The sequence below is a fragment of the Chionomys nivalis genome, chromosome 8 (genome assembly GCF_950005125.1).
Source record: "Chionomys nivalis chromosome 8, mChiNiv1.1, whole genome shotgun sequence".
Classification (NCBI taxonomy): domain Eukaryota; kingdom Metazoa; phylum Chordata; class Mammalia; order Rodentia; family Cricetidae; genus Chionomys; species Chionomys nivalis.
The window spans coordinates 29,116,314-29,138,967 of NC_080093.1; the positions used below are offsets into that span (position 1 = coordinate 29,116,314).

The 22,654-nt window shown below is 46.6% G+C and overlaps 1 protein-coding gene and 1 pseudogene across 4 annotated transcripts in view; one reads left to right on the forward strand and one right to left on the reverse strand.

Annotated features, from left to right (window-relative positions):
* LOC130879284 (ferritin heavy chain-like) overlaps positions 1-19,154 on the reverse strand; it is a 31,633-nt pseudogene extending 12,479 nt beyond the window's left edge.
* The window catches only part of Ermp1 (endoplasmic reticulum metallopeptidase 1), a 46,654-nt gene continuing 43,094 nt past the window's right edge, over positions 19,095-22,654 (forward strand). For all 4 annotated transcript variants that reach the window (XM_057779188.1, XM_057779189.1, XM_057779190.1 and 1 more), the window contains exons 1-2: positions 19,095-19,475; positions 21,553-21,854. In XM_057779188.1, the coding sequence (XP_057635171.1) occupies positions 19,153-19,475; positions 21,553-21,854 (625 nt within the window). In that variant the 5' untranslated portion in view covers positions 19,095-19,152. The remainder of the gene's footprint in view (positions 19,476-21,552; positions 21,855-22,654) is intronic.

The window sequence follows — 22,654 nt, forward strand, 5'->3', positions numbered from 1 at the left end:
GTGTCCCAAGTCACCTAGCTTCTGCTTCCATCCCTCTCTCTCCTGCCTCTTGCTTCTCTTATAAGAACTCTCAGGTACCCTACCCTGGGGGATCCAATATAATTTCCACACCAAGGTCTTAGGTAGCTAGTTAGACGTCTGCAGAAAGTGGACCCCTCCCTCATAATCAGCAGGTGTAAAACTTAAAGGCTGGTGCCGAATGGCTAATTAGTGGTCTGAGGACTTAACTCATACCTTTGGCCACAAGAGGACATGTGCAATATTGAACTCATAGCCAGAAATAGCTCCCTAAACCTGGCCAGCACTAGCACTAGGAAGCTAAGCCTTTTATAAGAGTATTACAGAGCCGGAGGCTTTCTGATAAACAACAGAGATATCCTATCAACTTCTTGCGTAAGTCTACCCAAGCAGGCCTGGCAATGGCTGGCAGGGCACAGAGACCCTCGGGGAAAAGCTGTTTGTTTGACAGTGTCAAGGCTGGCCTAGAATGTGCCATTAATGGTCCCTTTAACAGCTGTCCCTTCTCGTCCTTGAGAATGCCCACTTCATTCTGTGATCCCCTCCACCTCTCTTCTGTGCCTCATCTGGATTATTTTGACAGAGACGGCAAGGCCCAGGGAGCCAAAGTTACTTCACAGAGACCCGGGAGCAGGGGGTGGGATAGATCCTGGTGGCATCCGCCTTTTCTTCCTGGTTTGTCTTCATGTGGCAAACCATGAATTTCTGTTCCTTGAGTTGAGACCATGCTGTTCCCTGTTCCTTCTTACTCAGAGCTCCCATCATGGAGTGCGCTTCTGCACGGCCTGTCCTTTCCTGAAGGGGGCAGGAGCGATTTATGCTCATGTAATATTTCCTGGTTGCCCATATTGCCATGGGATAAGGCCAATGCACTGGATTAAATTAGTCAATACTGGATTAAAGCGGAATCACCAGACCTCAAATGGTGCGTTCTTTTGCTTCTGAGGCACTCCTTTGGTGTGATGAGCACTGGATCCTGAGGAGAGCTTAAAGATGCCCCTGTGGTCACTCGCCTCCCATACGTCGTGACCACGATGTGGTTTTCATTTTTGGGTTTCCCGTGCATCACTTCAGAACCATGGGAAGGAAATTCATAGCATACCTAAGAGAAGCAAATGTACGTTTACTGTGTTCCAACCAAGGAAGACGAGTGACTGTGAAACTTGGTTTCTGCCAGCCAAGGAAATTCTGGAGTCAGGCAAATCACATTACACTTGGCTTCCAGGCTGCAGAGTGAAGGCTGGGGGGTGGCCCAATCATTCAGGGGTGTTTGATGAGGCTCAGTGGAAGGATGCATTTCCCACGAGCACTCGTAGAGTGCTTTCTCTACGAGATGGCTAACTCCCATTCAGTCCCTATGTGTTCATCTGAGTGGATAGAATACAATCATCGTAACTGCGACCTTAAAAACAGAAAGTTAACTTGGTCCAGGAGTTCAAGTTTTGTTTGTTTATGTAAACAGTTGGCCAAGTGTTCTAGAGTAATAATGAATGATTGATTGAATGAATGAATGAATGAATCTTGGCAATTTAAGTTAGATATTAGAGTCACATGATCAATAAACTTTAATAGCATCTTCCAGCTAGGTTTGTCTTGTAAAAAACAAAAAGTGGTCAGCTGTGTTTATTTGGGGCGGGGGAGGGTGTTTGCTTGTTTTTTTTTTTTGTTTTTTTTAAATTTATTTATTATGTATACAATGTTCTATCTGTGTGTATGCCTGCAGGCCAGAAGAGGGCACCAGACCTCATTACAGATGGTTGTGAGCCACCATGTGGTTGCTGGGAATTGAACTCAGGACCTTTGGAAGAGCAGGCAATGCTCTTAACCGCTGAGCCATCTCTCCAGCCCCCTTGCTTGTTTTTAAGACAGAGGAAAAACGCAAATGATGCCAGGGATTTATATAAAATAAGCGAGAAAGGAAGCAGCAAGTGTGAGAAAAAGTTGGACATGCAGAAACACATTTCTAGTTTTAAAAAAATATGGCAAAATACAGTTCTGTTCTACAAGAAAAGATTTCTCCGGAATGGAAATAGAGATAAGGTCAACACTAGGGGACGGTCTCAAGAAGGCTTGTGGCAGTTAAGACTGAAAGATGACAAGATGAAGTTGGCTGTAACTAAAGGTTATTAAAAGTTCCTGAGGTCATGGACTGGGGAGAAAGCTCCTGGGGAAACTTCTTGCTGTACAACATGAGGTCCTGAGTTCAGATCCCCAGAGCTCCTGTGAAAGCCACTGCAGTGCACGTGTGTCATCCCAGGATACCTACAGCCAGGTGGGAGGTAGACAGGGCAGACTCCCTGACTCCACACTGTCCAGCGAGGTGAGCGTTAGTTAAAATAAAGTCCACCTAGGCTCTGTGCCCAGTCAGCCGCATCCCAGCGTCACTGAGCCCTCCCGTACGTAGGGTAGCTCAGCTTTTACAAAATCCCGATTATCAGGAAATGTCAGACGCGCTGTAAATCTGTGGTCTTTGAAGATAGTGACAGTTCAGACGGCTGTTTTAATGAAGATTTTTATGAATCGTTCCAGTTCTAAGAGCAGGTAAAACAGGCTGGCGTAGCTCTCGGGAAGAGTTCTTACTTGCGCCTGTAAAGCCCTGGCCTGGGTCCCAGCACCTCCTGTCTACACAAGTCTAAGGCAAAATAAACAAAATAAGTGTGTCTTAGATGTGAGAGCTGAGTCCACCTCCCAGAGTCCCTTCTGTCTGTCCCTTGGGTTTCTGGGCTTCTTGGTGGCTGAGAACTGCTAGATGGGTACCTACAAAGTGGGTGCCGGGGTGCAGGGGGATGGGGGACGGGACGGGACACAGACAGGGACGGGGGACAGGGGTCGGGGGAGGGGGCGACAGGGACGCGACTCTGGAGGGAAGCCCTGACAGGTGGGCCCTGCTTCAAGAGGACTATGTCCTTGCAGTCTGTCTCTGCCCCTGTCTGGTTGGAGTTCCCTGCATAAAAAGCCTCCATCACCAGGCCAAACAGGAAGAACCAGTATTCTGCCCAAGAGGAGCAGAGGTGAAACGTGATACCTCCCAAAACAGAAGAATTTCCATCAACACAAACAAGTGCAGTGATCGCCACTGGAGCAAAGGATGACAAAGTCCCAGGGACCTTGCTGCTGACTTTGAAGGCTAGCAGAATAAATTCAGCTCCTCCCTCCACACCCACGGGAGCAGGGGCTCACCCAGGCCCTGGGAAATGCAGTTCCGCAAGGTTCTTACTCGCGGAGTGGGTGGGGTGGGGTGTGGATTCTGCACTGTTACACAGGGGAACCAGTACACCATGACTACAGGTTGTGTTTGAAAGCACCTTGGGAGCCTCAGAACACTGCTCCAGCTCCATGTGCACACATGCACGCCAGCTAATTCTCAGGCGAATCCTGAAAACATTTAAGCCCAGATCCCTGCTGCTGAGGAGTCCTGTTTTGCTATGAGACTGTCAACCTATCCTTAAGGGTGGCACGGATAAAGGCTGCTCATTTCTGCTTTCTGGTCCCTTGTCTCACCTCTCAACCTTTCTACTCTGGTACCCTGTTTCACAAAACTATGGCAAAGTCGAAGTATAAATGTCACCAGGGATGCAAAGGAGGGCGGGATTGAGAGTGTGAGGCCAGACTGGGCTATTTTGTGACTTCCAGGATAGCCTGGGCTATGTCATAAGATTCCATCTTGAGAGAGAGAGAGAGAGAGAGAGAGAGAGACAGACAGACAGACAGACAGACAGACAGACATCATCTTCTGCATCTTTCTTACCTACTTTCAGCCTCACAGGAGTTCTGTGTCCACCAGGATCAACAGACACAACCTGACTACATTTGCCTGTTCAAGCTGGCTTCATAGTTCAGCATGGCTCCTTCTGGCTTTCCCAGCACAAACACTGTGAGGGCTTGATTCCCTTCCTCCTTCTGGAACTTCCCCTAGGTACCAGCAGACCTATGGCTTCAGAAGAACTACTCAGGCCTAGTGAGATGCGATGGCTTGGTGGGTAAAAGCTCTTGCTGCACAGCTTGACAGTCTGAGTCTGATCCCTAGAACCAGGAGGAGAGAATCAATTCCCCCAAGTTGTTCCTCTGACCACTGTGGGGGCCAGCCATGATAACCTAAGTATGGGCAGGTCACCCAAAGGAGGTTCTTCACTTCCAACCATTATCACCTGCCAGAGTAAAACTCTGGCCATTGATAAATTTAACAAGAGGCCCGAGTCTTCAGGAGTTTACCCTGAGGCGATACCTGGTTGCAAAAAGAACCGAACCACAAACTGAGATTACCTAGCACCAGCCAGAACAAAGCATTTGAAGGAAATGCCTAACATTCCAACCGCTGTAGATAGGACTACCTGCCAGTATACACCCACCAGGATACCCATAGACAAATGTCAGTCAATCAGGGATCCTGAACCTCAGAAACCCCTCACCCTTTACTACTACTTTACTACTATAAAAACCCAATTCTAATTGAGTTCTGGGCTCTCTGGTTATTTTAATACATTGGACATGCAGAGAGATCGAGTTTGCAAACTTGATTAAAATAAAGCCTCTTTGCTTTTACATACGGGACTCGGTCTGCTTGTTGGCTTTTACAGGGACTTTGCGGATTTGGGCATAACAACCGCCACAGCTGCATTGTGGCCCACGCGCAACCATCATCAATCATGCACACATGATAAATAAGCAAATCTTTAAAAAATATATTTCCTGCCGGGCTGTGGTGGCGCACGCCTTTAATCCCAGCACTCGGGAGGCAGAGGCAGGCGGATCTCTGTGAGTTCGAGACCAGCCTGGTCTACAAGAGCTAGTTCCAGGACAGGCTCCAAAACCACAGAGAAACCCTGTCTCGAAAAACCAAAAAAAAAAAAAAAAAAAAAAAAAAAATATATATATATATATATATATTTCCTTTTTAAAGAGATCAGAACAGACCCCGTTGTTTGCTCTAAGGGGAAACCAAAGAGAGCCAGGCCAAATTTTCCTTCCCTCCATGTAAAGGACCTGTGGCAGAAACAACAGGACCCCAATAGAAACCAGAGGACACTGCCTTAGCCAAGAGAGGGAGGAGAGCTGAAAGTCGAGAGGAGTGCACAGTCCTGAAGAAACCATCGGGTCAATTGATCCATCGAGGGTTAGTTGTGTGAGAGAGAAGACAGAAATGACTGAAATAAGATATTCTCTCATTTTCTTGCTTGCTTCTATCGTCCTCCTTAACCCTCAAGCTTAAAAGAAAATTCCTTTGAAGAGCACAAGTAATTGCTGGATTCTCTTAGGGCCAATTATAGGTCAGGGACATGAAAAGTAGAAAAATAATGATTTTGAAAGATAGTTTTGAGATCACAAAAACTAAAGAACTCTAAACATTGCTTGTCAAGAACAGAAATGTCAAGCTACAGGCTACAGGTCATATCTAAATGACAAAGGCCCTGCACTGTCTCAAGGGAGGGACAGCAGCAGGGAGGACATCCCTTGTTCTTGCTGGCAGGAAGCCTGTCGAAGACACCAGCAGAACCAGAACATATCTTGGGCTCTGGGGAAAGTCAGAAGCCTGGTTGGTATGTGCAAACCAGTCCTAATTTATGGTAGGCCAGTCGGGAAGAAAATGGTACTGTTGATGATTATCTTTGTAGCAGATACTATCTCAAGAAGAGCTGGGTTGACACTGGAAATATATTTACGTATATGTTATGGTTTCTTGAAAGGCAGGTAGAGTTGAAAAATACGCCTGTAAATGAACAAAACGGGGAAAAAGGGCTGCCAGGTTGTAGGTGTGCCCAAGTCTCCTCCAGTAGCGTGTTTCCATGCAGATTCCGAGACCTCTCAACAGGCCTCTCGAGGTGGACAGTGTAGATTTCTCAGAGAGACTGAATCTGGTGCTAGGAAGCCTGGGGCCACTGACCCACTGGACGCTGTCGGAGGGGAGCTTTGGGACTGTCAGTGTTTGCTAAGATGGGGCATCTGCCCTGATTGCATGTCTCCTCGATGCGGGAGCAGCTATGCTGCTTTGGTTGTGGTTAGTCTCTCAGTGATGATTTACAGTTTACCCTTCAGATTAAAGCCCATAGCTGCAGCATTAGCCCCTGGTAGAGAGGCTCCTTAGTTTCCACAGCTACCTGCTAGACCTTAGGAAATTCATATGCCCAGAAAAGACCTCCTTGACCCTCCTCCAACTGGACTAGAGGAGGATTGCTGGCAGTTAGGTAAACACCAGCAGTCCTCAGGAGCTTTTGAAATGGGTTCCCACCTGCCAAATGGAGTCATTTCCCTTATCCGTGGCAGAAGGGACATAAGGCTCTCCACTGACAGGTATCTGTGGTTGTACATCAAAGCCCACGTTGGCTTCCAGGCTCCCTCAGATCTATTCACATGCACTTCTGATACATTTCAAAGACCCGCCACTGTAGCATCCTGGCCCTTCTTGGCTTGTCCACTTCTTCTCCCTATGCTACCCCCCACGCTGTTCCAGAGCCGTCCATTATAACAGCAAGGTTTCCCCTTTGCCTCGCTACTCTAACTGTTCTCTCTCCTGTGTTCTCTCCTGTTCTCTTTCTTGTTGTTCTCTGCTATTCTCCTACTTCTCTCTGTTCCCAAGGGTTAGCTTGGGCCGTGTCCATTCAACTTCCTTTTTACTCTGCTCTGGAGTCTTCCAAATGCCTCTGGATGTTCTCTCTCTCTCTCTCTCTCTCTCCCTCTCTCTCTCTCTATCCCCTCACCTCTCTCCCCGACAATAAAAATCTTGCCCCTAATCATGGAACAACCATCTTGGTGGTTTCTTTGCTGCCCCATCACATACACACTTTATTCTAGGCCTCTGCACGTTAGTCTTCCTTTCCTTCCTCCGCAGAGGCCCAGGAGAAAAATAAACACATCAACTTGCCCCAGGCCTGGCCTAACATCTACAGGTGTGTGCATGTGCGTGCGTGCATGTATGTGTGTGTGTGCGCACGCGTGCGTGTGTGCACGCGAGCACTATCCCTCACATAGCGCCCCAGTGTATGGATAACTGGATGGGTGACGAAAGAAATTGTCCTAGAGTATTTGCTGCTGCTAGAAGCCCAGAGCTCTGCACACTGGCACAAGTGCCAGGCTCACAGCACTCACTCTCAGTGTAAACTAGACGGTATGGTTCTAGGAATCAAGGGAAGGCAGCCTTGGTCAAGATTACGCCCGTACCTACACCCGAGTGTGAGGGAGAACGGCTATCTTACCAATACTAGAACTCTTTCTCTCCAATACTAGAGCTAAGATCCTGCCTATAACCGGATTCTCCTGCAGAGAACCATTTTGTCTTCAGTATGCCCTTCAGGACTTGCAGGGGAAGATGCTGGGGCTGCAAACTGGTAGCCTGTGAGTGGGATCCAGTTTGTAATCCTGTTATGTTTGGCACATACAGAGATCTTCTCTTTTGAAATGAGGTGCCAACGTTAACAGAGCCAGAGTTTCACATACACATCCGAGTGCAGCCATTTATTGGGAAAACAGAAGATTCAGAGCCTATCAGTCCGCATTTCACAGAACAATAACCAGCTATTGCCCACTTAGGTGGGTCTTGGGGTTGCAGGTCACCTCAGTCCTTGTCTTCCCAGCCCCCCACCCACCTTACCCCATTCCCCACCCAGAAACTTGAAGTTGCCTTGTTTAGTTATCTTACCTCAAAAATCCAAACCAGGAAATGCTTGTACGTGCTTGTAAGAGAGGGTGCAGTAAAGACACCACCAACATGGCTGTTCCATGATTAGGGAGAAGGTTTTGTTGTGGAAGAGAGAGACTGGACCTGGCCAGGGCTGAGGAAGTGGGGGCATGGACAAATCATGTGGGCTATACAGAGGATGAGTAGCTGGGGAGAAGGAAGCCCATGCACGGGAGCAGCCTGGGAAGTTAGGGTAGAGGAGGAGGTAAGAAGGGCCAGGAGGCTAGCGTGGGCTTTGAGATATATAACAAGTATGGATGAACAGGGGTTGAAGAAGCCTAGAGGCCAGCATGGACCTTAATAGGTGCCACAGGTACATACCAATGGAGAGACACATGTCGCTTTTGCCACAGGTTCCTGAGGATACTGGCTTTTATCTACCCACAAGAAATCCTTCTATAGTCCAACTTAAGCTGAGCCTAGACTCAATTTTGGATCTAGTCAGCATGTGTGTGCGGTGGTGGGGAGTAGGGTACCCTTTGGAACTGATAACACTCTGTTCTACCTCCTAAATAAGTCACAAATTCTTTGCTAATGGGACTGCGATTTAGAACGGTAATAAAAACAGAAGTCTCTTTGTCACTCAGGCTTTCTCTTCTAAGTCTCTGAGTCTCCTCACAGGAGCCCCTCAGCCATTCATCTGACACCCAGCTAAGGTGTGACTGGGATCTGGGAAGACAATGGTTCTAAAGCTATAGACTGTGCTGTGTGTTCCAATTTGCCTAGAATTCCAGCATGCAGAATGATGTTCAAGGCTAACCTGGGCTACACAGAGAGCTCCTGCCTCACAATGAAACACAAATGACAATGCTTTAGGCTATGAAGAGAGTCATTGCCTTTGCTTCTCCTAAAGAATCAACCGGGGCTGGAAAGATGGCTCAGTGGTCGCTGGTACCACTGCTTTTCCCAAGATGCACATGGCGGCTGTTTGTAGAGACCAGGCTGACCTCGAACTCACAGAGATCTGGCTGCCTCTGCCTCTGAGTGCTGGGATTAAAGGCGTGCGCCACCACCTGGAGATCACGGTGGCTGTTTGTAACTCCAGTTCTAGGGGATCCAATGCTGTCTCCTGGCCTCCTAAGGCAGGAAGCACACACGCACATGCACACACACACAGCGCACAGACACTTAAATATGATGAGCCATGTTAAAGGAAACTCAGCTGCACAGTGGGATTAATGACACAATTATAAGCACTGCTGACAGCTGCAACATCGCTGGCTTTGTATTGTGAGGGTGTTGAGAAAGTTTGGTTATCATGTCTGGTGGCAGGTACCTTTACTCCCAGAGACACCACATTAAGGGCTAGATATCCCAATTTGTTTTTGTGAAGGTGAAATCTTTGTCACATAAAATTAACCATATTAAAAGTGACCTATTTAGAACATTCCCTTATTCTTCAAGTCTGACACATCTATCAGGTTCCAAAACATTTTCTCCACTTCTGAATAACCGTCATAAATGTTAAACAGTCAGTTCTGTTCTCTCCACCTGCCTCTGTACCCAACTGTGGTGTGCGTCTTCTTCTTACTGTGGATGCTTCATGGGAATGAAGACAATGGGCTTTGGTTGCCTTCATTAGCATGTTTTCTAGGCTCATCGCCTCAATAGCATGCACCAATGTTTCAGTCCTTCAAGAGACTGAATTATATTGTGAATTAAGTTTTGTTTTGCTTGTTGTTGTTTTTTTTTTTGTTTGTTTGTTTTTTCAAGACGTTTCCTGGTATAACCCTAATTGTCCTGTAGACAGCCTGACCCCTGTAGACCAGGCCGGCCTCGACCTTAGAGATCTACCTGCCTTTGCTTCCCGAGAGCTGGTATTGAATGTGTGTGTCACCATATCTGACTATGAATAAGTATTTTTTTTTTTTTTTTTTGGTTTTTCAAGACAGGGTTTCTCTGTGGTTTTGGAGCCTGTCCTGGAACTAGCTCTTGTAGACCAGGCTGGTCTCGAACTCATAGAGACCCGCCTGCCTCTGCCTCTTGAGTGTTGGGATTAAAGGCGTGCGCCACCATCGCCCGGCTAATAAGTATTTTTTTAATGGAAGAAACTGAAAATTTATTCTTGGAGCTTCTGGATTTTTGCTTATCAATTGCTAATGTAGCAAAAGGAACTGAGCATTGAGAGGAGAGGAGAAAACAAGATTTTATCTTCCTAAGGCTTATATCAAGAAGATGGTCCTGAAGAGGTGTGAGCCTGTAGGGACATGAACAGGCACTAAACCAGTAAGACTACACACACAGCTTTTTGTATCACAAATAGCCTTTCCACAAGTGTAGACTAGGTTGCTGGCAAAAGACGTAGTCAAGCTTTTTGTCCCCACTCCCCTTTTAAATATTTTTTTAAAATGTGTGTGGATGTTTTGCTTGCACGCATATTTGTATGCCATATTCATGCCTGCTACTGGAGGAGGCCAGAACAAGTTGTCCAATTCTTTGAATCTGGGGGTACAGGCAGTTGTGAGCTGCCCAATATGGGTGCAAAGAAGAGAACTTGGATCCTCTGGAAGAGCAACAAGGGCTGTGCCCTCTCTCCAGACTCCTTCTGTTCCTTTTCATCCACCTAGCCAACTGCAGAGGGATAACTAACGGGAGGATCTGAAAGGCATTCTCTTTCCATCTCCATAGTGCCACTCACATGATGTCCAACTCCTGCCCCAGAAGAGTAGTAGCAGACATAATGAACTTTCACTATGAATGTGGTCAAGGGTCTTAGAAAATCCTATTAGCCTTAATTCTTAGGTGGGAAAAACGGCAGCACGGGTAGGCGAGGTAATTAATTCTCAGAAATTCTGCAGCTTAGTGGGATAGCAAGGCATGAAAGCAGTTTAAGTGACTCTGTTTTGCACAACATGTGTGGCAAGGTGCTCCACGGTCTACAGGTTTGGAGGGTGAGCAGGGAGGGAGTCAGCACAGTAGGCCTGATGTTCATGAAGCTCAAGGAGGGCCATTTGGCCTGGGTTCCAGCATCATTGGCCTCTACACGCTGCTGGACATGTAGTCCAGTCCTGGAAGATCATTTTTGTCTAAGTAGACATCAGTCTGCAGGAGCCCTCCTCCCATCCCCTACCTTAGAGTCTGATGCACCGGGTGGGTAAGTCACAGGAAGCTACCAAGTGATTCTCCTGCTGTTGTTTCTGATGTCTCACTCCGAGAGAGACTGGTGCTACTCATCCACCATCCACTGTGGTCTCCTTCCTTTGGGGAACATCGCAGAAATGCAGCAGCTGCAGAAGCTATTTTGGGCTAGCGAGGACCCAAAGAAGGTCACCGCTCACAGGCCAAGTGAGTATGGGGAGGGCTGGCATTTTGGGCGAGCATGTGTAGATGTGCCGGGCTCTGGCAAGCACACACTTCATGAATATTTAAGTAGATTTGAGCAGCCCATTTTCAACATGGAGCAAATTCAGTCAAGTTAGTATCCCCAGCCTCCAAACTGCTGAGTCACACACTCTTTGTACCAAGTCATCAGTCTCCCCTAAGCCCAGTGGAAAAATACAAACAAGTACTGCTGTGTGACCCAAAAGACATTTAGTTTGTTGGGTTCTTTTCTAATAGGCTACAAAGGATGGAAGAGAAAACCTAGAAGCCAGAGGCATTTCAAAGCGCTAATTCTCTCATGCCAAATACAGAATTTAAAGAAGTAAAAATTCCCTCTATTATTTGATTGGTTCAGCAATTAAATATTGAAGTTTCAAACTTTTTAGTTTAGAGATGTGCCTGGGCCTCAAGATGTATCTGAGCTGTGGAGCACTTACTTGACATGTGGGATCTTGGGTTCGAGTCCTAACACTGCCAGAGAAAACAAGAAAAGAGCAGAAAAAGAGAAAGAAGGTCAGGGGAGGTGTTGCCCATCTCTAATTCCAATATCAGGAGCCAGCGGCGGGAAGATTGCTGTGAAGTCTGGATTATATGCGAAGACCCTATCTTACTTAAACAACCATAGAAGGAGAAAGCAAAATGAAAAATGAAAGAAGGAAGGAAAGAAGGAAAGAAGGGAGGGAGGAAGGGAGGAAGGGAGGACAGAAGTGCTTGAAGACTACCAGCCAAAGTCAGTTTTTTGATAATTTTCTTCCCTGGTTAGATTGCATCCGTGCTATAATTACAAACCATCTTCCTTAGAATCGAGAGGATGGCGCTCCACACACAAGTTTCTGAGCACTGAACTGGAGACACAGAAGGTGGAAAGTAGAGAAGGAAAAATCACCAGAGATAAGCTGTTTATTAGAGGGTGTGTTTCTGCAAGCACACGTGGCCGCTCTGACGTCTACTCTTTCTCTCTTGGTGTGAGACTGACTCAGCAATGTTGTTTCAAATCTACGCGTTCCAAACTCTGAATGTACTATGATTTATTTGACCTTTCTTCTCTCTTATATATATGCTAAAATCACCTTTCAGCTTTAAATGTTTTGCGGTATTGGGCTCCCTCCCTCCCTCTCTCCTCTCTCCCTTCTCCTGCTCCCTCCTTCTCTTTCTGCTTTGGAGACAGGGTTTCACATTGTAGCCCAGGCTGGCCTGAAACTCACTATGTAGGTTCATAGAAATCCTCTCCTACTGGGATGATAGACATAAACCACCTGCACAATTCATGTCTCTTTTTAAAAGGCACATTTTGACAGATCTCCATGTATGAAATCACTGCATAAAACTGTGAGTTCTTTTAAGGCTCCTGGCACACCTTAAATAATTGCTTTCCAGGAAAGTTATTCAAAATATATCCTACCAGCATCATGTGAGTCCTATTTATGAAACTAGTAAGAAATGTCTGCTATTTAAAGAGAACCTTCTCAATGTAAGTTACTGCCCACATCTACTTCTTTGATACTACACATGAAATTTACGTTAAGGTCTTTCTTACTGATCTGCAAACACACAACACATACAAATAAAACACATGATCCTGACTTTGGGTTTCATACTTGTAAATTCTGTCCCAGTGTTGGGTCATTTGCCTTTTCTTCCTTATTGGTGTGTGTGTGTGTTCATTGTGTGTGCCTGTGAGTGTGTACTTCTCTTTTTCAGACAGGGTCACATAATGCACTAAGAGCTCACTGAAAGCTCACTGCCAACAAGTCCCAGGGAGTCCCCTTTCTCTGTCTCCCCACCACAGGGGTCAGAGGCCACTCTGTGCCTGCCTTTTGGAGGGCTCTGTGGCGTTAAGCTCAGGTCCTGAGTCATCTGCCCAGACTCTCTATTATTAATTTTGTGTGTGAGTGTCTGTGAGTGAGTGTGTGTGACTATTTTAATGAATACAAGTTTTTAATTTTGTGAAATCAATATTTAACATTTTGGTGTGGGAGAGTTGTCTGTATTCTGTCAATCATGTTATAAATAAACGCTGATTGGCCAGACAGGAAATATAGGTGGGAAAACCAGACAGGAAGTAGAAATGATGTAATGAGAACAGGAGAATTCTGGGAAGGAGGAAGTTGATTCCTCCCGCTCCCGCCCAGATCACCGAAGCAGCAGGATGTGATCTGTCCCACTGAAAAAAGGTACTGAGTCACATGGCTAACATAGATCAGAAAAATGGATTAATCAAGATGTGAGAGTTAGCCAATGAGAGGCTAGAGCTAATGGGCCAATAGCTTTATAACTTACAGAGATCTTTGTGTGATTTTTCTCTGGGACTAAACAGCTAGAGGTACGGGGGTGGGGGACAAAAACCCAACAACAAGCAGACCCCCATCCATGTTACAACGTTTCTGTTGTCTGACATTTCTAATTTGATTGGAAACTCTGCCCATTTTAAACTTTAATTGTTGCACTTACATTCATCGATTTTTTTTTTATCACTTGACCTTTCTTCTTATATCTAAATGCAATTCCACATTCTTCTGTCTCAGTTATAAAGTTGCTGGGCTGGAGCTGTGACTCAGTTGGCAGAGTGCCTAGTTACAGGCACAAAGCCTTGGGGTTTAATCCCTAGTGTTGCGTGAAACAGGAAGGATGATACCTGTGCAATCCTTTGGGAGGTAGAGATGGGGGGGGGAGAATCAGAGTTCAAGGTCATTGCTGGCTAGTTTGAGGTCAGCCTGGGATGCATGAGACAAAGCAGAGAAACAAACCCACGATACAGTAACAGTGTGGGCACCAGAAGAGCTTCAGCCGTCCTTCTGAAGGGGACAGCCAGGCTCTTGCTTGCGTTTGAGATTCCTAGCTTGGCTTTTGTGCCTTTTTCACTCACACCATTTCCTAGCTTTGATGTCGGTTTCTGTCTTTTGCAACTGGTTTGGACTGTCTTTGTGCCTCTTATCAGGCTTGATACCTCACCTGACTGTAATATGATATAACGTAAGGCAACCATGGCGAATGAGCCGGTCTTCCTCATGGGAAGGAGGTCCATAAGCGTGTTAGCTGTGCATGTGTGGGAGGCCGTGTGTTGCAGTGAACAGGTCAGCCCTCCTCGGGGTGGCTAAGTTACTGGGAAACAGGAGAGAGAACAAGAAAGGAGGGCTTTGGACCATATCTATGCTTGTTGCTCAACCCTGTCCTATGTCCCATAAGGACACAGAAGGAAAACTTATTTGTCTGCCAAGAAAGATGAACTGACTTAGCCCCAGTGATCAGGAGCCTGTCAGACAGAGGCAGCAAAGCCTTTGCCTCCATCTTATCCTCTTCATCAATTTAGTGTGGGGGAACTAGAGTTCCCATTGTAAGTCACTGCCGTCTTCTTTCCAAACAAACACATCTACAGGTCAAAGTAGCCTCTGGAACTTGGAAGGCCAGATGTTACTAAAGTCCAAGCTGTTGACTGCAGGCTAGCCCAATGTGTTCAGCAAAGCTGTATAAGGTTGAATAAGGTTTATACTGTATAAGCTCCATAATGGTGTATAAGGTGCATACTATATAATCTCTGTAATGGTATATAAGGTGTATACTGTATAAGCTGTATAATGGTGTATAGGGTGCATATTGTATAAGGTGTATAATGGTGTATAGGGTGCATATTGTATAAGGTATATAATGGTGTATAGGGTACATACATATAAGCTGTATAATGGTGTATAAGGTGCATACTGTATAAGGTATATAATGGTGTATAGGGTGCATAGTGTATAAGGTATATAATGGTGTATGGGGTACATACTGTATAAGGTATATAATGGTGTACAGGGTGTAGTATAAGGTATATAATGGTGTATAGGGTGCATAGTGTATAAGGTATATAATGGTGTATAAGGTACATGCTGTATAAGGTATATAATGGTGTATAGGGTGCATACTGTATAAGGTATATAATGGTGTATAAGGTGCATACTGTATAAGGTATATAATGGTGTATAGGGTGCATAGTGTATAAGGTATATAATAGTGTATGGGGTGCATACTGTATAAGGTATATAATGGTGTATAGGGTGTAGTGTAAGGTATATAATGGTGTATAGGGTGCATAGTGTATAAGGTATATAATGGTGTATGGGGTGCATAGTGTATAAGGTATATAATGGTGTATAAGGTACATGCTGTATAAGGTATATAATGGTGTATAGGGTGCATACTGTATAAGGTATATAATGGTGTATAAGGTGCATACTGTATAAGCTCTATAATGGTGTAAAAGGCGTATAGTATAAGGGGTTTAAGACTTTGTATAAAGGATCAAGTCTGGAGAGTCCAAATCTAGGTTCAGAGTTCATTTTCGGCTGAGTCATCTTAAGGCTGAGGCTGGGGCCTCGGGGAATGCATGAACAACTAACTGTTCTAGGTGTGGTTTTGTGCTGCTCCTCTCAGAACACTCCTGAGCCCTTGCTAAAGCTGGGAGGCCCTCCATGTGCTGGCGCCTGACTGTGGTCTCCCCTAACCTCTTCAGATGTCTGTCCCTGTCCTACTTCCTTCTGCTTCACCCACAGCCTTTCTGTGTTGCATGTAAAGCCTGCTCACTTCCCGCCGCCTGGAACATTCACTCCGTGTCTTAGTTAGGGTTTCTACTGCTGTGATTGAACACCATGACCAATGGCGACTTGCGGAAGAAAAGGTTTATTTCAACCATGGTATACTCTGTCACTGAGAGAAGTCAGAGCAGGAACTCAGGGCAGGAACCTAAAGGGAGGAGCTGATGCAGACGTCATGGAGGAGTGCTGTTTCCTGGCTTGCTCCTTAAGGCTTGCTCAGCAAGATGCTTTCCTTTACATCCCCAGGACCACCTACCCAGGGGTGGCACCAAACACAGTGGGCTGAGCCTTTCTACAGTATCATTAATCAAGGAAAGGAACCACAGGCTTTCCCAGAGACTGGCCTTGTGGGGGCATTTTCTCAATTGAGGCTCCCTCTTCTAAGTGGACTCTAACTTGTTTCAAGTTGACATAAAACCAGCCACACTAAGCTCTATGGCCCCCAGTCATAACAAGATAGCAGAAACACCCATATCTTGATATATTAAAATAGTTTGATGTATCTTCATATATTGTAGCAGATACGGCTGTTGACTTAGAGAACTCTTCTTCTAAAGGTGATAGAGGGTCCTAGACTTTGGGGGAAGTAAATATCAAAAAAAATCTAATTCATATATATATATATATATGTGTGTGTGTGTGTATGTATGTATGTATGTATATATATATATATTTTTTTTCATTCTCCCATTCAGTGAATACATAGTGATGACCAGAGACTGGGCAGACGCTAAGCACTATGGGTAAGGTGATGAATAAACAGCATAGACATTGTCTTTGGTCTCATAGAGCTTACAGACTACACAGGCTCTTACAGAACTAAAGTTCTGTGCTTTTGCTGTCTTTCCGTCCACTCGAGACGTGTAGCACATGCCACGCTGTGTCTCGGGAGGGTAATGAGCTCAGGAAAGCTAGATGAGCCCCTTGCCTTTGTGGGGCCTGCAGTCTTGGGAGGGAAACATGGAATAACCACAGCATTAATGGTGCTCTAAGAGCACACACAACGGGAAGTGGTGTCTGCTTAGCTGGATTGAGTGAGTCTTGTTTGAGCAAGTGCCACTTCAGTTGAGATTTGAAGGGCATTAGCGTGGTAATAAAGGGAAGGAGCAAGCATTTTGGGTAATCCCAATAGTATATGAGGAGCTACTGTAAAGGAAAGGTGGCGACCCGGAAGTGTTTGAGAGGCCAGTGTGGCTGGAGCAGCATCCTGCATCTCATGGTCTTAGAGGTGGGCAGGGTGTTGTATGATATCTGACACAGAAGTTCAGTCAAGTTCCGGCATTGTGTTTTCTCAATGGGTCTCTAGGTCAGTGCCTTGGGGCACTTAAGCCATTCCAAATTGGGCCACAGAACCTTGAACCAAAGAGGCTCATTGCACCAGCAAGCAGAAACAAGACTGGCCAGTTGCTATCATGGCCACTAAAACCAATGACCAGCTTCTTGGCTCTCAACTGTTGGGAGAAATGAGACCCCAGATCCTGAATTTCTTGTAATCCCCTGATCTGAGTGCCTACAGCTGCTCTGAGCACGAGACCTTCAGGAGTTCCTGATGGCAGCAGAGTGGTTTCTGGTGGGTTTGGCTGGGGCGTGGCTATCTCTATATAATCTGCCCCTGAACACAATAAAGGGGGCATTCTTGGGGAATTCAAGGATGAGCTGTGTTGCTGTCTCTCTGTCTGTGTGTGTCTGTGTATTTTAACCTCCAGCCCCCTTGCCCGAAGCTCCCGAACTGGGTGCCAGCGCACAGAGCGAAGACACGGAGGCGCGGTGCGCAGCAGTCAACGATGATATTGAAGGAAGACTAACTTCATTTATTACTTACTTGTTTTTAAGGTACTTCAACATTTTTATTTTGTTATTGTGTGTCTTAGTTAGGGTTACTATTGTTATGATGAAACAACATGACCAAAGCAACTTGGGGAAGAAAAGGTTTATTTTATTATTCCATATCGCGGTTTTTCATCAAGGAAGTTGGGACAGGAACTCATGCAGGGTGGGAAATCTGAATGCAGGAGCTGATGCAGAGACCGTGCTGCTTACTGGCTTGCTTGCTCCTCATGGCTTGCTCGCTCGCTCCTCATGGCTTGCTCAGACTGTTTTCTTAGAACCCAGAACCACCAGCCCAGGGGTAGCACCCCCACAAAGGGCTATGCCCTCCCCATCAATCGCTAATTAAGAAAATGTCCTAAGCTGGGTATTTTCTCAGCTGTGCTCCCTCCTTTCAGATAACTAGTTTGTGTGTCAAGTTGGTATAAGACTAGTCAGCATAACTGTGTTTATATGATGTGTTTGCATGTGTGTTTGTATGATATGTATGTTTGCAAGAACATACGTGTGTGTGTGTGTGTGTGTTTTTAGGCCAGTGGACACCTAGTGGAAATTGGTTCTCTCCTTCTACCACAGCACCCAGTATGGAATTCTGGTCGTCAGGCTTTAGGGGAAGGTGGGGATAAGCACATTTACCTTCTGATCCATCTGGCCCAAGAACATTTTTTCAGAACCTTTGTTTCTAGAGTGCCCTGTGTAGCAGAGGAACCTAAGGCTGTCTTGGGAGCCCATTCATCTTTCATTCGTTGCCTTTATGTTCTTCAGCTATTAAATAGGAATAGAAATATTTTCTTTTCAAAATCTGTATTAGCACACTGCTCGACTCAGGAGCTGTTCATTAAACCATAGCCATTGTTTTTATCTGTTAAATCGAGCTGACCCTAGCTCCGGTTGTCTGCTTCTGTGTCTCCTCTTCCCTCTCACCTAGCCCTGACTAGCCTGGAATTCTCTGTGTAGACCAGGCAGGCTTCTTTTTTTTTGGTTTTTCGAGACAGGGTTTCTCTGTGGTTTTGGAGCCTGTCCTGGAACTAGCTCTGTAGACCAGGCTGGTCTCGAACTCACAGAGATCCGCCTGCCTCTGCCTCCCGAGTGCTAGGATTAAAGGCGTGCGCCACCACCGCCCGGCCAGGCAGGCTTCTAATTTGAGTAACTCCTCCCTTTTGTGCCTCCTGAGCGCTGGGTTTAGATATGCAACCTTTTTTTCTTACCTTCTTTCTCTTTTGTAAGGCAGGATCTTCGTTTTATATCCCACTCTGTAAGCGAAATAGAGATCCTTCAGTGGACATCCTGTCTAGTGTCCGGATTACAGGCCTGTTAGTCCACTGCCGGTTGCGGAGTCTTACTTCTTGTTTTTGTAGCCAGAATCTTACTTTTTCAGAGGTAAATCGAGTCATTGTCTTCATTTGCCCAGTGCAGGATTAATGCCTCGTGCAATCTGTTTAAAGCGGCCTTGCACTTTTCTCTTGCTTGGGGCTGCTCATTTTTAGTTTCACGGGGTGTTTTTCCGTTTGGCTATCTGCTTGCCCCAGGGTGGGGAGCAAGCACCACCACCACGCCCCGCCCCGGCTACCAAAGATCACTCAGACTTCAGCGCTCGGGCGGAGCAGAGCGGACCAGCCAATCAGAATAAGTTTGGCCCTCTGCAGTTTCCGTCCGCTCACTAGGAGGCGCTGCGGTGGCCGCGGCGGCCCGGGCTGTCGCGGGCCGGGGCGGTTGGGGCTGGTGGTTGCGGCTGCGGCCATGGAATGGAGTTCCGAGTCGGCGGCCGTGAGGCGGCACCGCGGCGCCGCGGAGCGTCGGGAGGGAGAGGCGGCCGAGCCGCACCGGGAGCGAGAGGCCTCGGCTCCGGAGGACGCGAGCGGCGGCGGGAGGACGCGGAAGAGGAGCACGGAGAGCGGAGGCGCGAGCCGGGGCGCGGGGACCGCGCTGTGCGAGGCGCGCACGGTGCTGGCGCTCGCGCTCTACCTGCTCGCACTGCGGGCGCTCGTGCAGCTCTCGCTGCAGCGGCTGGTGCTCAGCCGGCCCGCCGGGCTCCAGGGCGAGTTCGACGCGCGCCAAGCCAGGTACGGCCGACCGAGCCGGCTGCTCGTCCGCTGCTGCCCCAGGCGGGGGAGCCCGGCGTGGGGGACCCCCAATCGGCGTGTCCCGCGCCGGTGAGCCCCGGGTCAGTGAGCCCCAGGCGGGTGAGTCTGGCGCCGCGACGCTGAGACCATGGGCCCTGGGCGCACGTGGGTGGGAAGTGGGATGGTCCTGTGCGTCCCTCTCGAGTCTGAATTGCGGGTATCCGGGGCTTGCAGGCTCCCCCTTTTTGCTTTCTCGGGGTGGCCAGGTGGATCAGGTCTGCTTTCCCATCCACTGCCCCGCCTGCAGATGATTGGTGGTTAGCACGCCCCTGTCATCCGTCCTCCCTTTCTGGAGCCAACTTGCACTTTTTACTTTAGTTCTCTTGAATTTAAAATGAGACGGGAGTGGGGTGTTCGTGCCAAGACTGCATTCATTATAAAGCCTTTTGGGGACGGTGTTGGGAAGGGGTAATGCAGTGTGCTGCCTTCCCAAGCACCACAGCTCCCAAATCCGGAAGCTGTGGATACTCCTCAGAAGCCACCCGTTCAGAACTTTGCCCACAATTTCTGAAGTTCGCGGACGGTCTGTGGTTCGTCTGTATTACGGACTGTATAGGGTTCAACCTTTTTAAACGACCTCAGATGTACTAGGGAAGGTGAATTCTTTAATATTGTAACTTGCGTCATAAACCAGATGAAACCTAAGCTAGTAGAAAGTTTTTAACTGCGGTCGTATTTTATTTTATTATTTTTTTAATGTTTATTTATTTATTATGTATACAATATTCTGTCTGCATGTATGCCTACATGCCAGAAGAAGGCACCAGACCTCATTACAGATGGTTGTGAGCCACCATGTGGTTGCTGGGAATTGAACTCAGGACCTTTGGAAGAGCAAGCAATGCTCTTAACCACTGAGCCATCTCTCCAGCCCTGCGGTCGTATTTTTAAAAACTGCTCCTTTGCCGGGCGGTGGTGGCGCACGCCTTTAATCCTAGCACTCGGGAGGCAGAGACAGGCGGATCTTTGTAAGTTCAAGGCCAGCCTGGTCTACAAGAGCTAGTTCCAGGACAGGAACCAAAAGCTACGGAGAAACCCTGTCTCGAAAAAAAAAAAAAAACCAAAAAAAAACCACCACCACCAACAAAAACCTGCTCCTTTGGATGTAGCGTGTTGAAAACTTAATTTGTTAAGGGGTTTCCTTGGTTTTCCTCATCATCGGTTTCGGTCACTTAGACCCAGTAAGGAACAACCCATAACTAGCCTGTGATGTGTTTTCCTGCCTAGCCTTCAGCAGTCTCACAAATTGTATATAAATCCTAGACTTGGTACTGATTTGATGTGGGGAGAGGGTCAGTGGAAGAAGATTTGAAAGCATTAGCTGCTGGGATGCAATATAAAGTGATGAAAACTTTCAGGTCATGTCTGAATTTATTTATTTTAAAGCGCCCTGAGCCCTAGCACTTGAGAAGTAGAGGCAGGCGGAGCTCTGTGAGTTCGAGGCCAACCTGGTCTTTATAGTGAGTTCCAGGATAGCCAGATACCATATCTTAGAAATGGGGAAGGGCAGTGTATTTTTTTTTTTTCCTTTATGTGAGAAGTCAAAAGAACTAAACTCTGAGGTAGAAGGGAAGTGATGTGGGATTTCCCTCTGTATGCTGTGATTATCATTGGTTAATAAAGGAATTGCTTTGGGCCTATAGCAGAGCTGTAGGGGAACAGAGCTAGACTGGGAAAACTAAACTGAATGCTGGGAAAAAGAAAGGCAGAGTCAGAGAGAAGCCATGTAGCCCGCCAGAGACAGATGCTGACCGTTAAGCCACTGCCACGTGGCCGATACACAGATTAATGGAGATGGGTTAAATTAATATGTAAGAGTTAGGCAATAAGAAGCTAGAGCTAATGGGCCAAGCAATGATTTAATTAATACAGTTTCTGTGCGATTATTTCGGGGCTGAGCAGTTGGGAACCAACAACTGCCTTCCTTCTCCAGGGAAGCCCAGTGGGATGTTGCTCCGAGATGTGTTCCTTTCCAGTTTGCAGGAGTTCCTCATCATTGTTCTTTTGATTCTCCCAGGGATTATCTGGAACACATAACAGCCATTGGCCCCAGGACTACAGGAAGTGCAGAAAATGAAATTCTGACAGTCCAGTACCTTTTGAAGCAGATCAGACTGATTGAAGCGCAAAGCCAGAGGCTACACAGAATCTCTGTGGACATACAGAGGCCTACAGGCTCCTTTAGCATTGACTTCTTGGGCGGCTTTACAAGCTACTATGACAACATCACTAATGTTGTGGTGAAGCTGGAGCCCCGGGGCGGGGCCCAGCACGCTGTGCTGGCTAACTGTCACTTTGACTCGGTGGCAAATTCACCAGGTATGTACTTGATTTTTAGTCATTTAAAGTCCCTGCAGTCCAGAAAGTTTACTAACATAGCCCCAACCTGCCTGAGCAGTTGTCGGGACCATTTTTCCTAGACAGCATTTTCCCATTGTGATGGAAGGCAAACTAATTAATACCAGTGTAGAGTCTAACAATTTAATATTCCCGTAAGTTCTTATTGTTATTACTACTGCTATTGTAATTACTAAACAGTGGTCCACGAACACCATGACAATACATGAGCTGTTTTTGGTAGATTGAAGTAGCCTTGTTGGTTTACCGATGTGTCTGTCCACTTGTAAGTTCTTACACAGCCAGGAGTTGCAGTAGGGGTTGCTTTGGGTGTACTGGGTAAAGCATCCCTGCATTAAGGTGTACGTCATTTGGAGGACTTTACTTTTGCAGTTTCTGATCACTTAGAAAGTTAGAGTTACATGCCCACGGAGGGCATGGCATATTGGTAGAATACATTGTGCTCTGAATAGACATTGGCAAGACAAAAAACTTGATGTTTAAGACAATGGCTGACATAATACATATTCGTCAAATCAGCAAGAATCCCCTACATTGAACTTTTTTTTTTTTAAAAAATTTAACTTTTTATTGATTCTTTGTGGATTTCACATCATGCATCCCAATCCCACTCATCTCCCCATCCCAACACTTCGACCCTCTGCCCTTGTAGCCTCCCCCCAAAACAAAGTTTATATTAAACCAAAAATAAAAAATAAAAATAAAACAAAAAACACATTAAAAAAATCTCGGCGTGGAGGCTGTAGCGTGGCTCAGTGAGT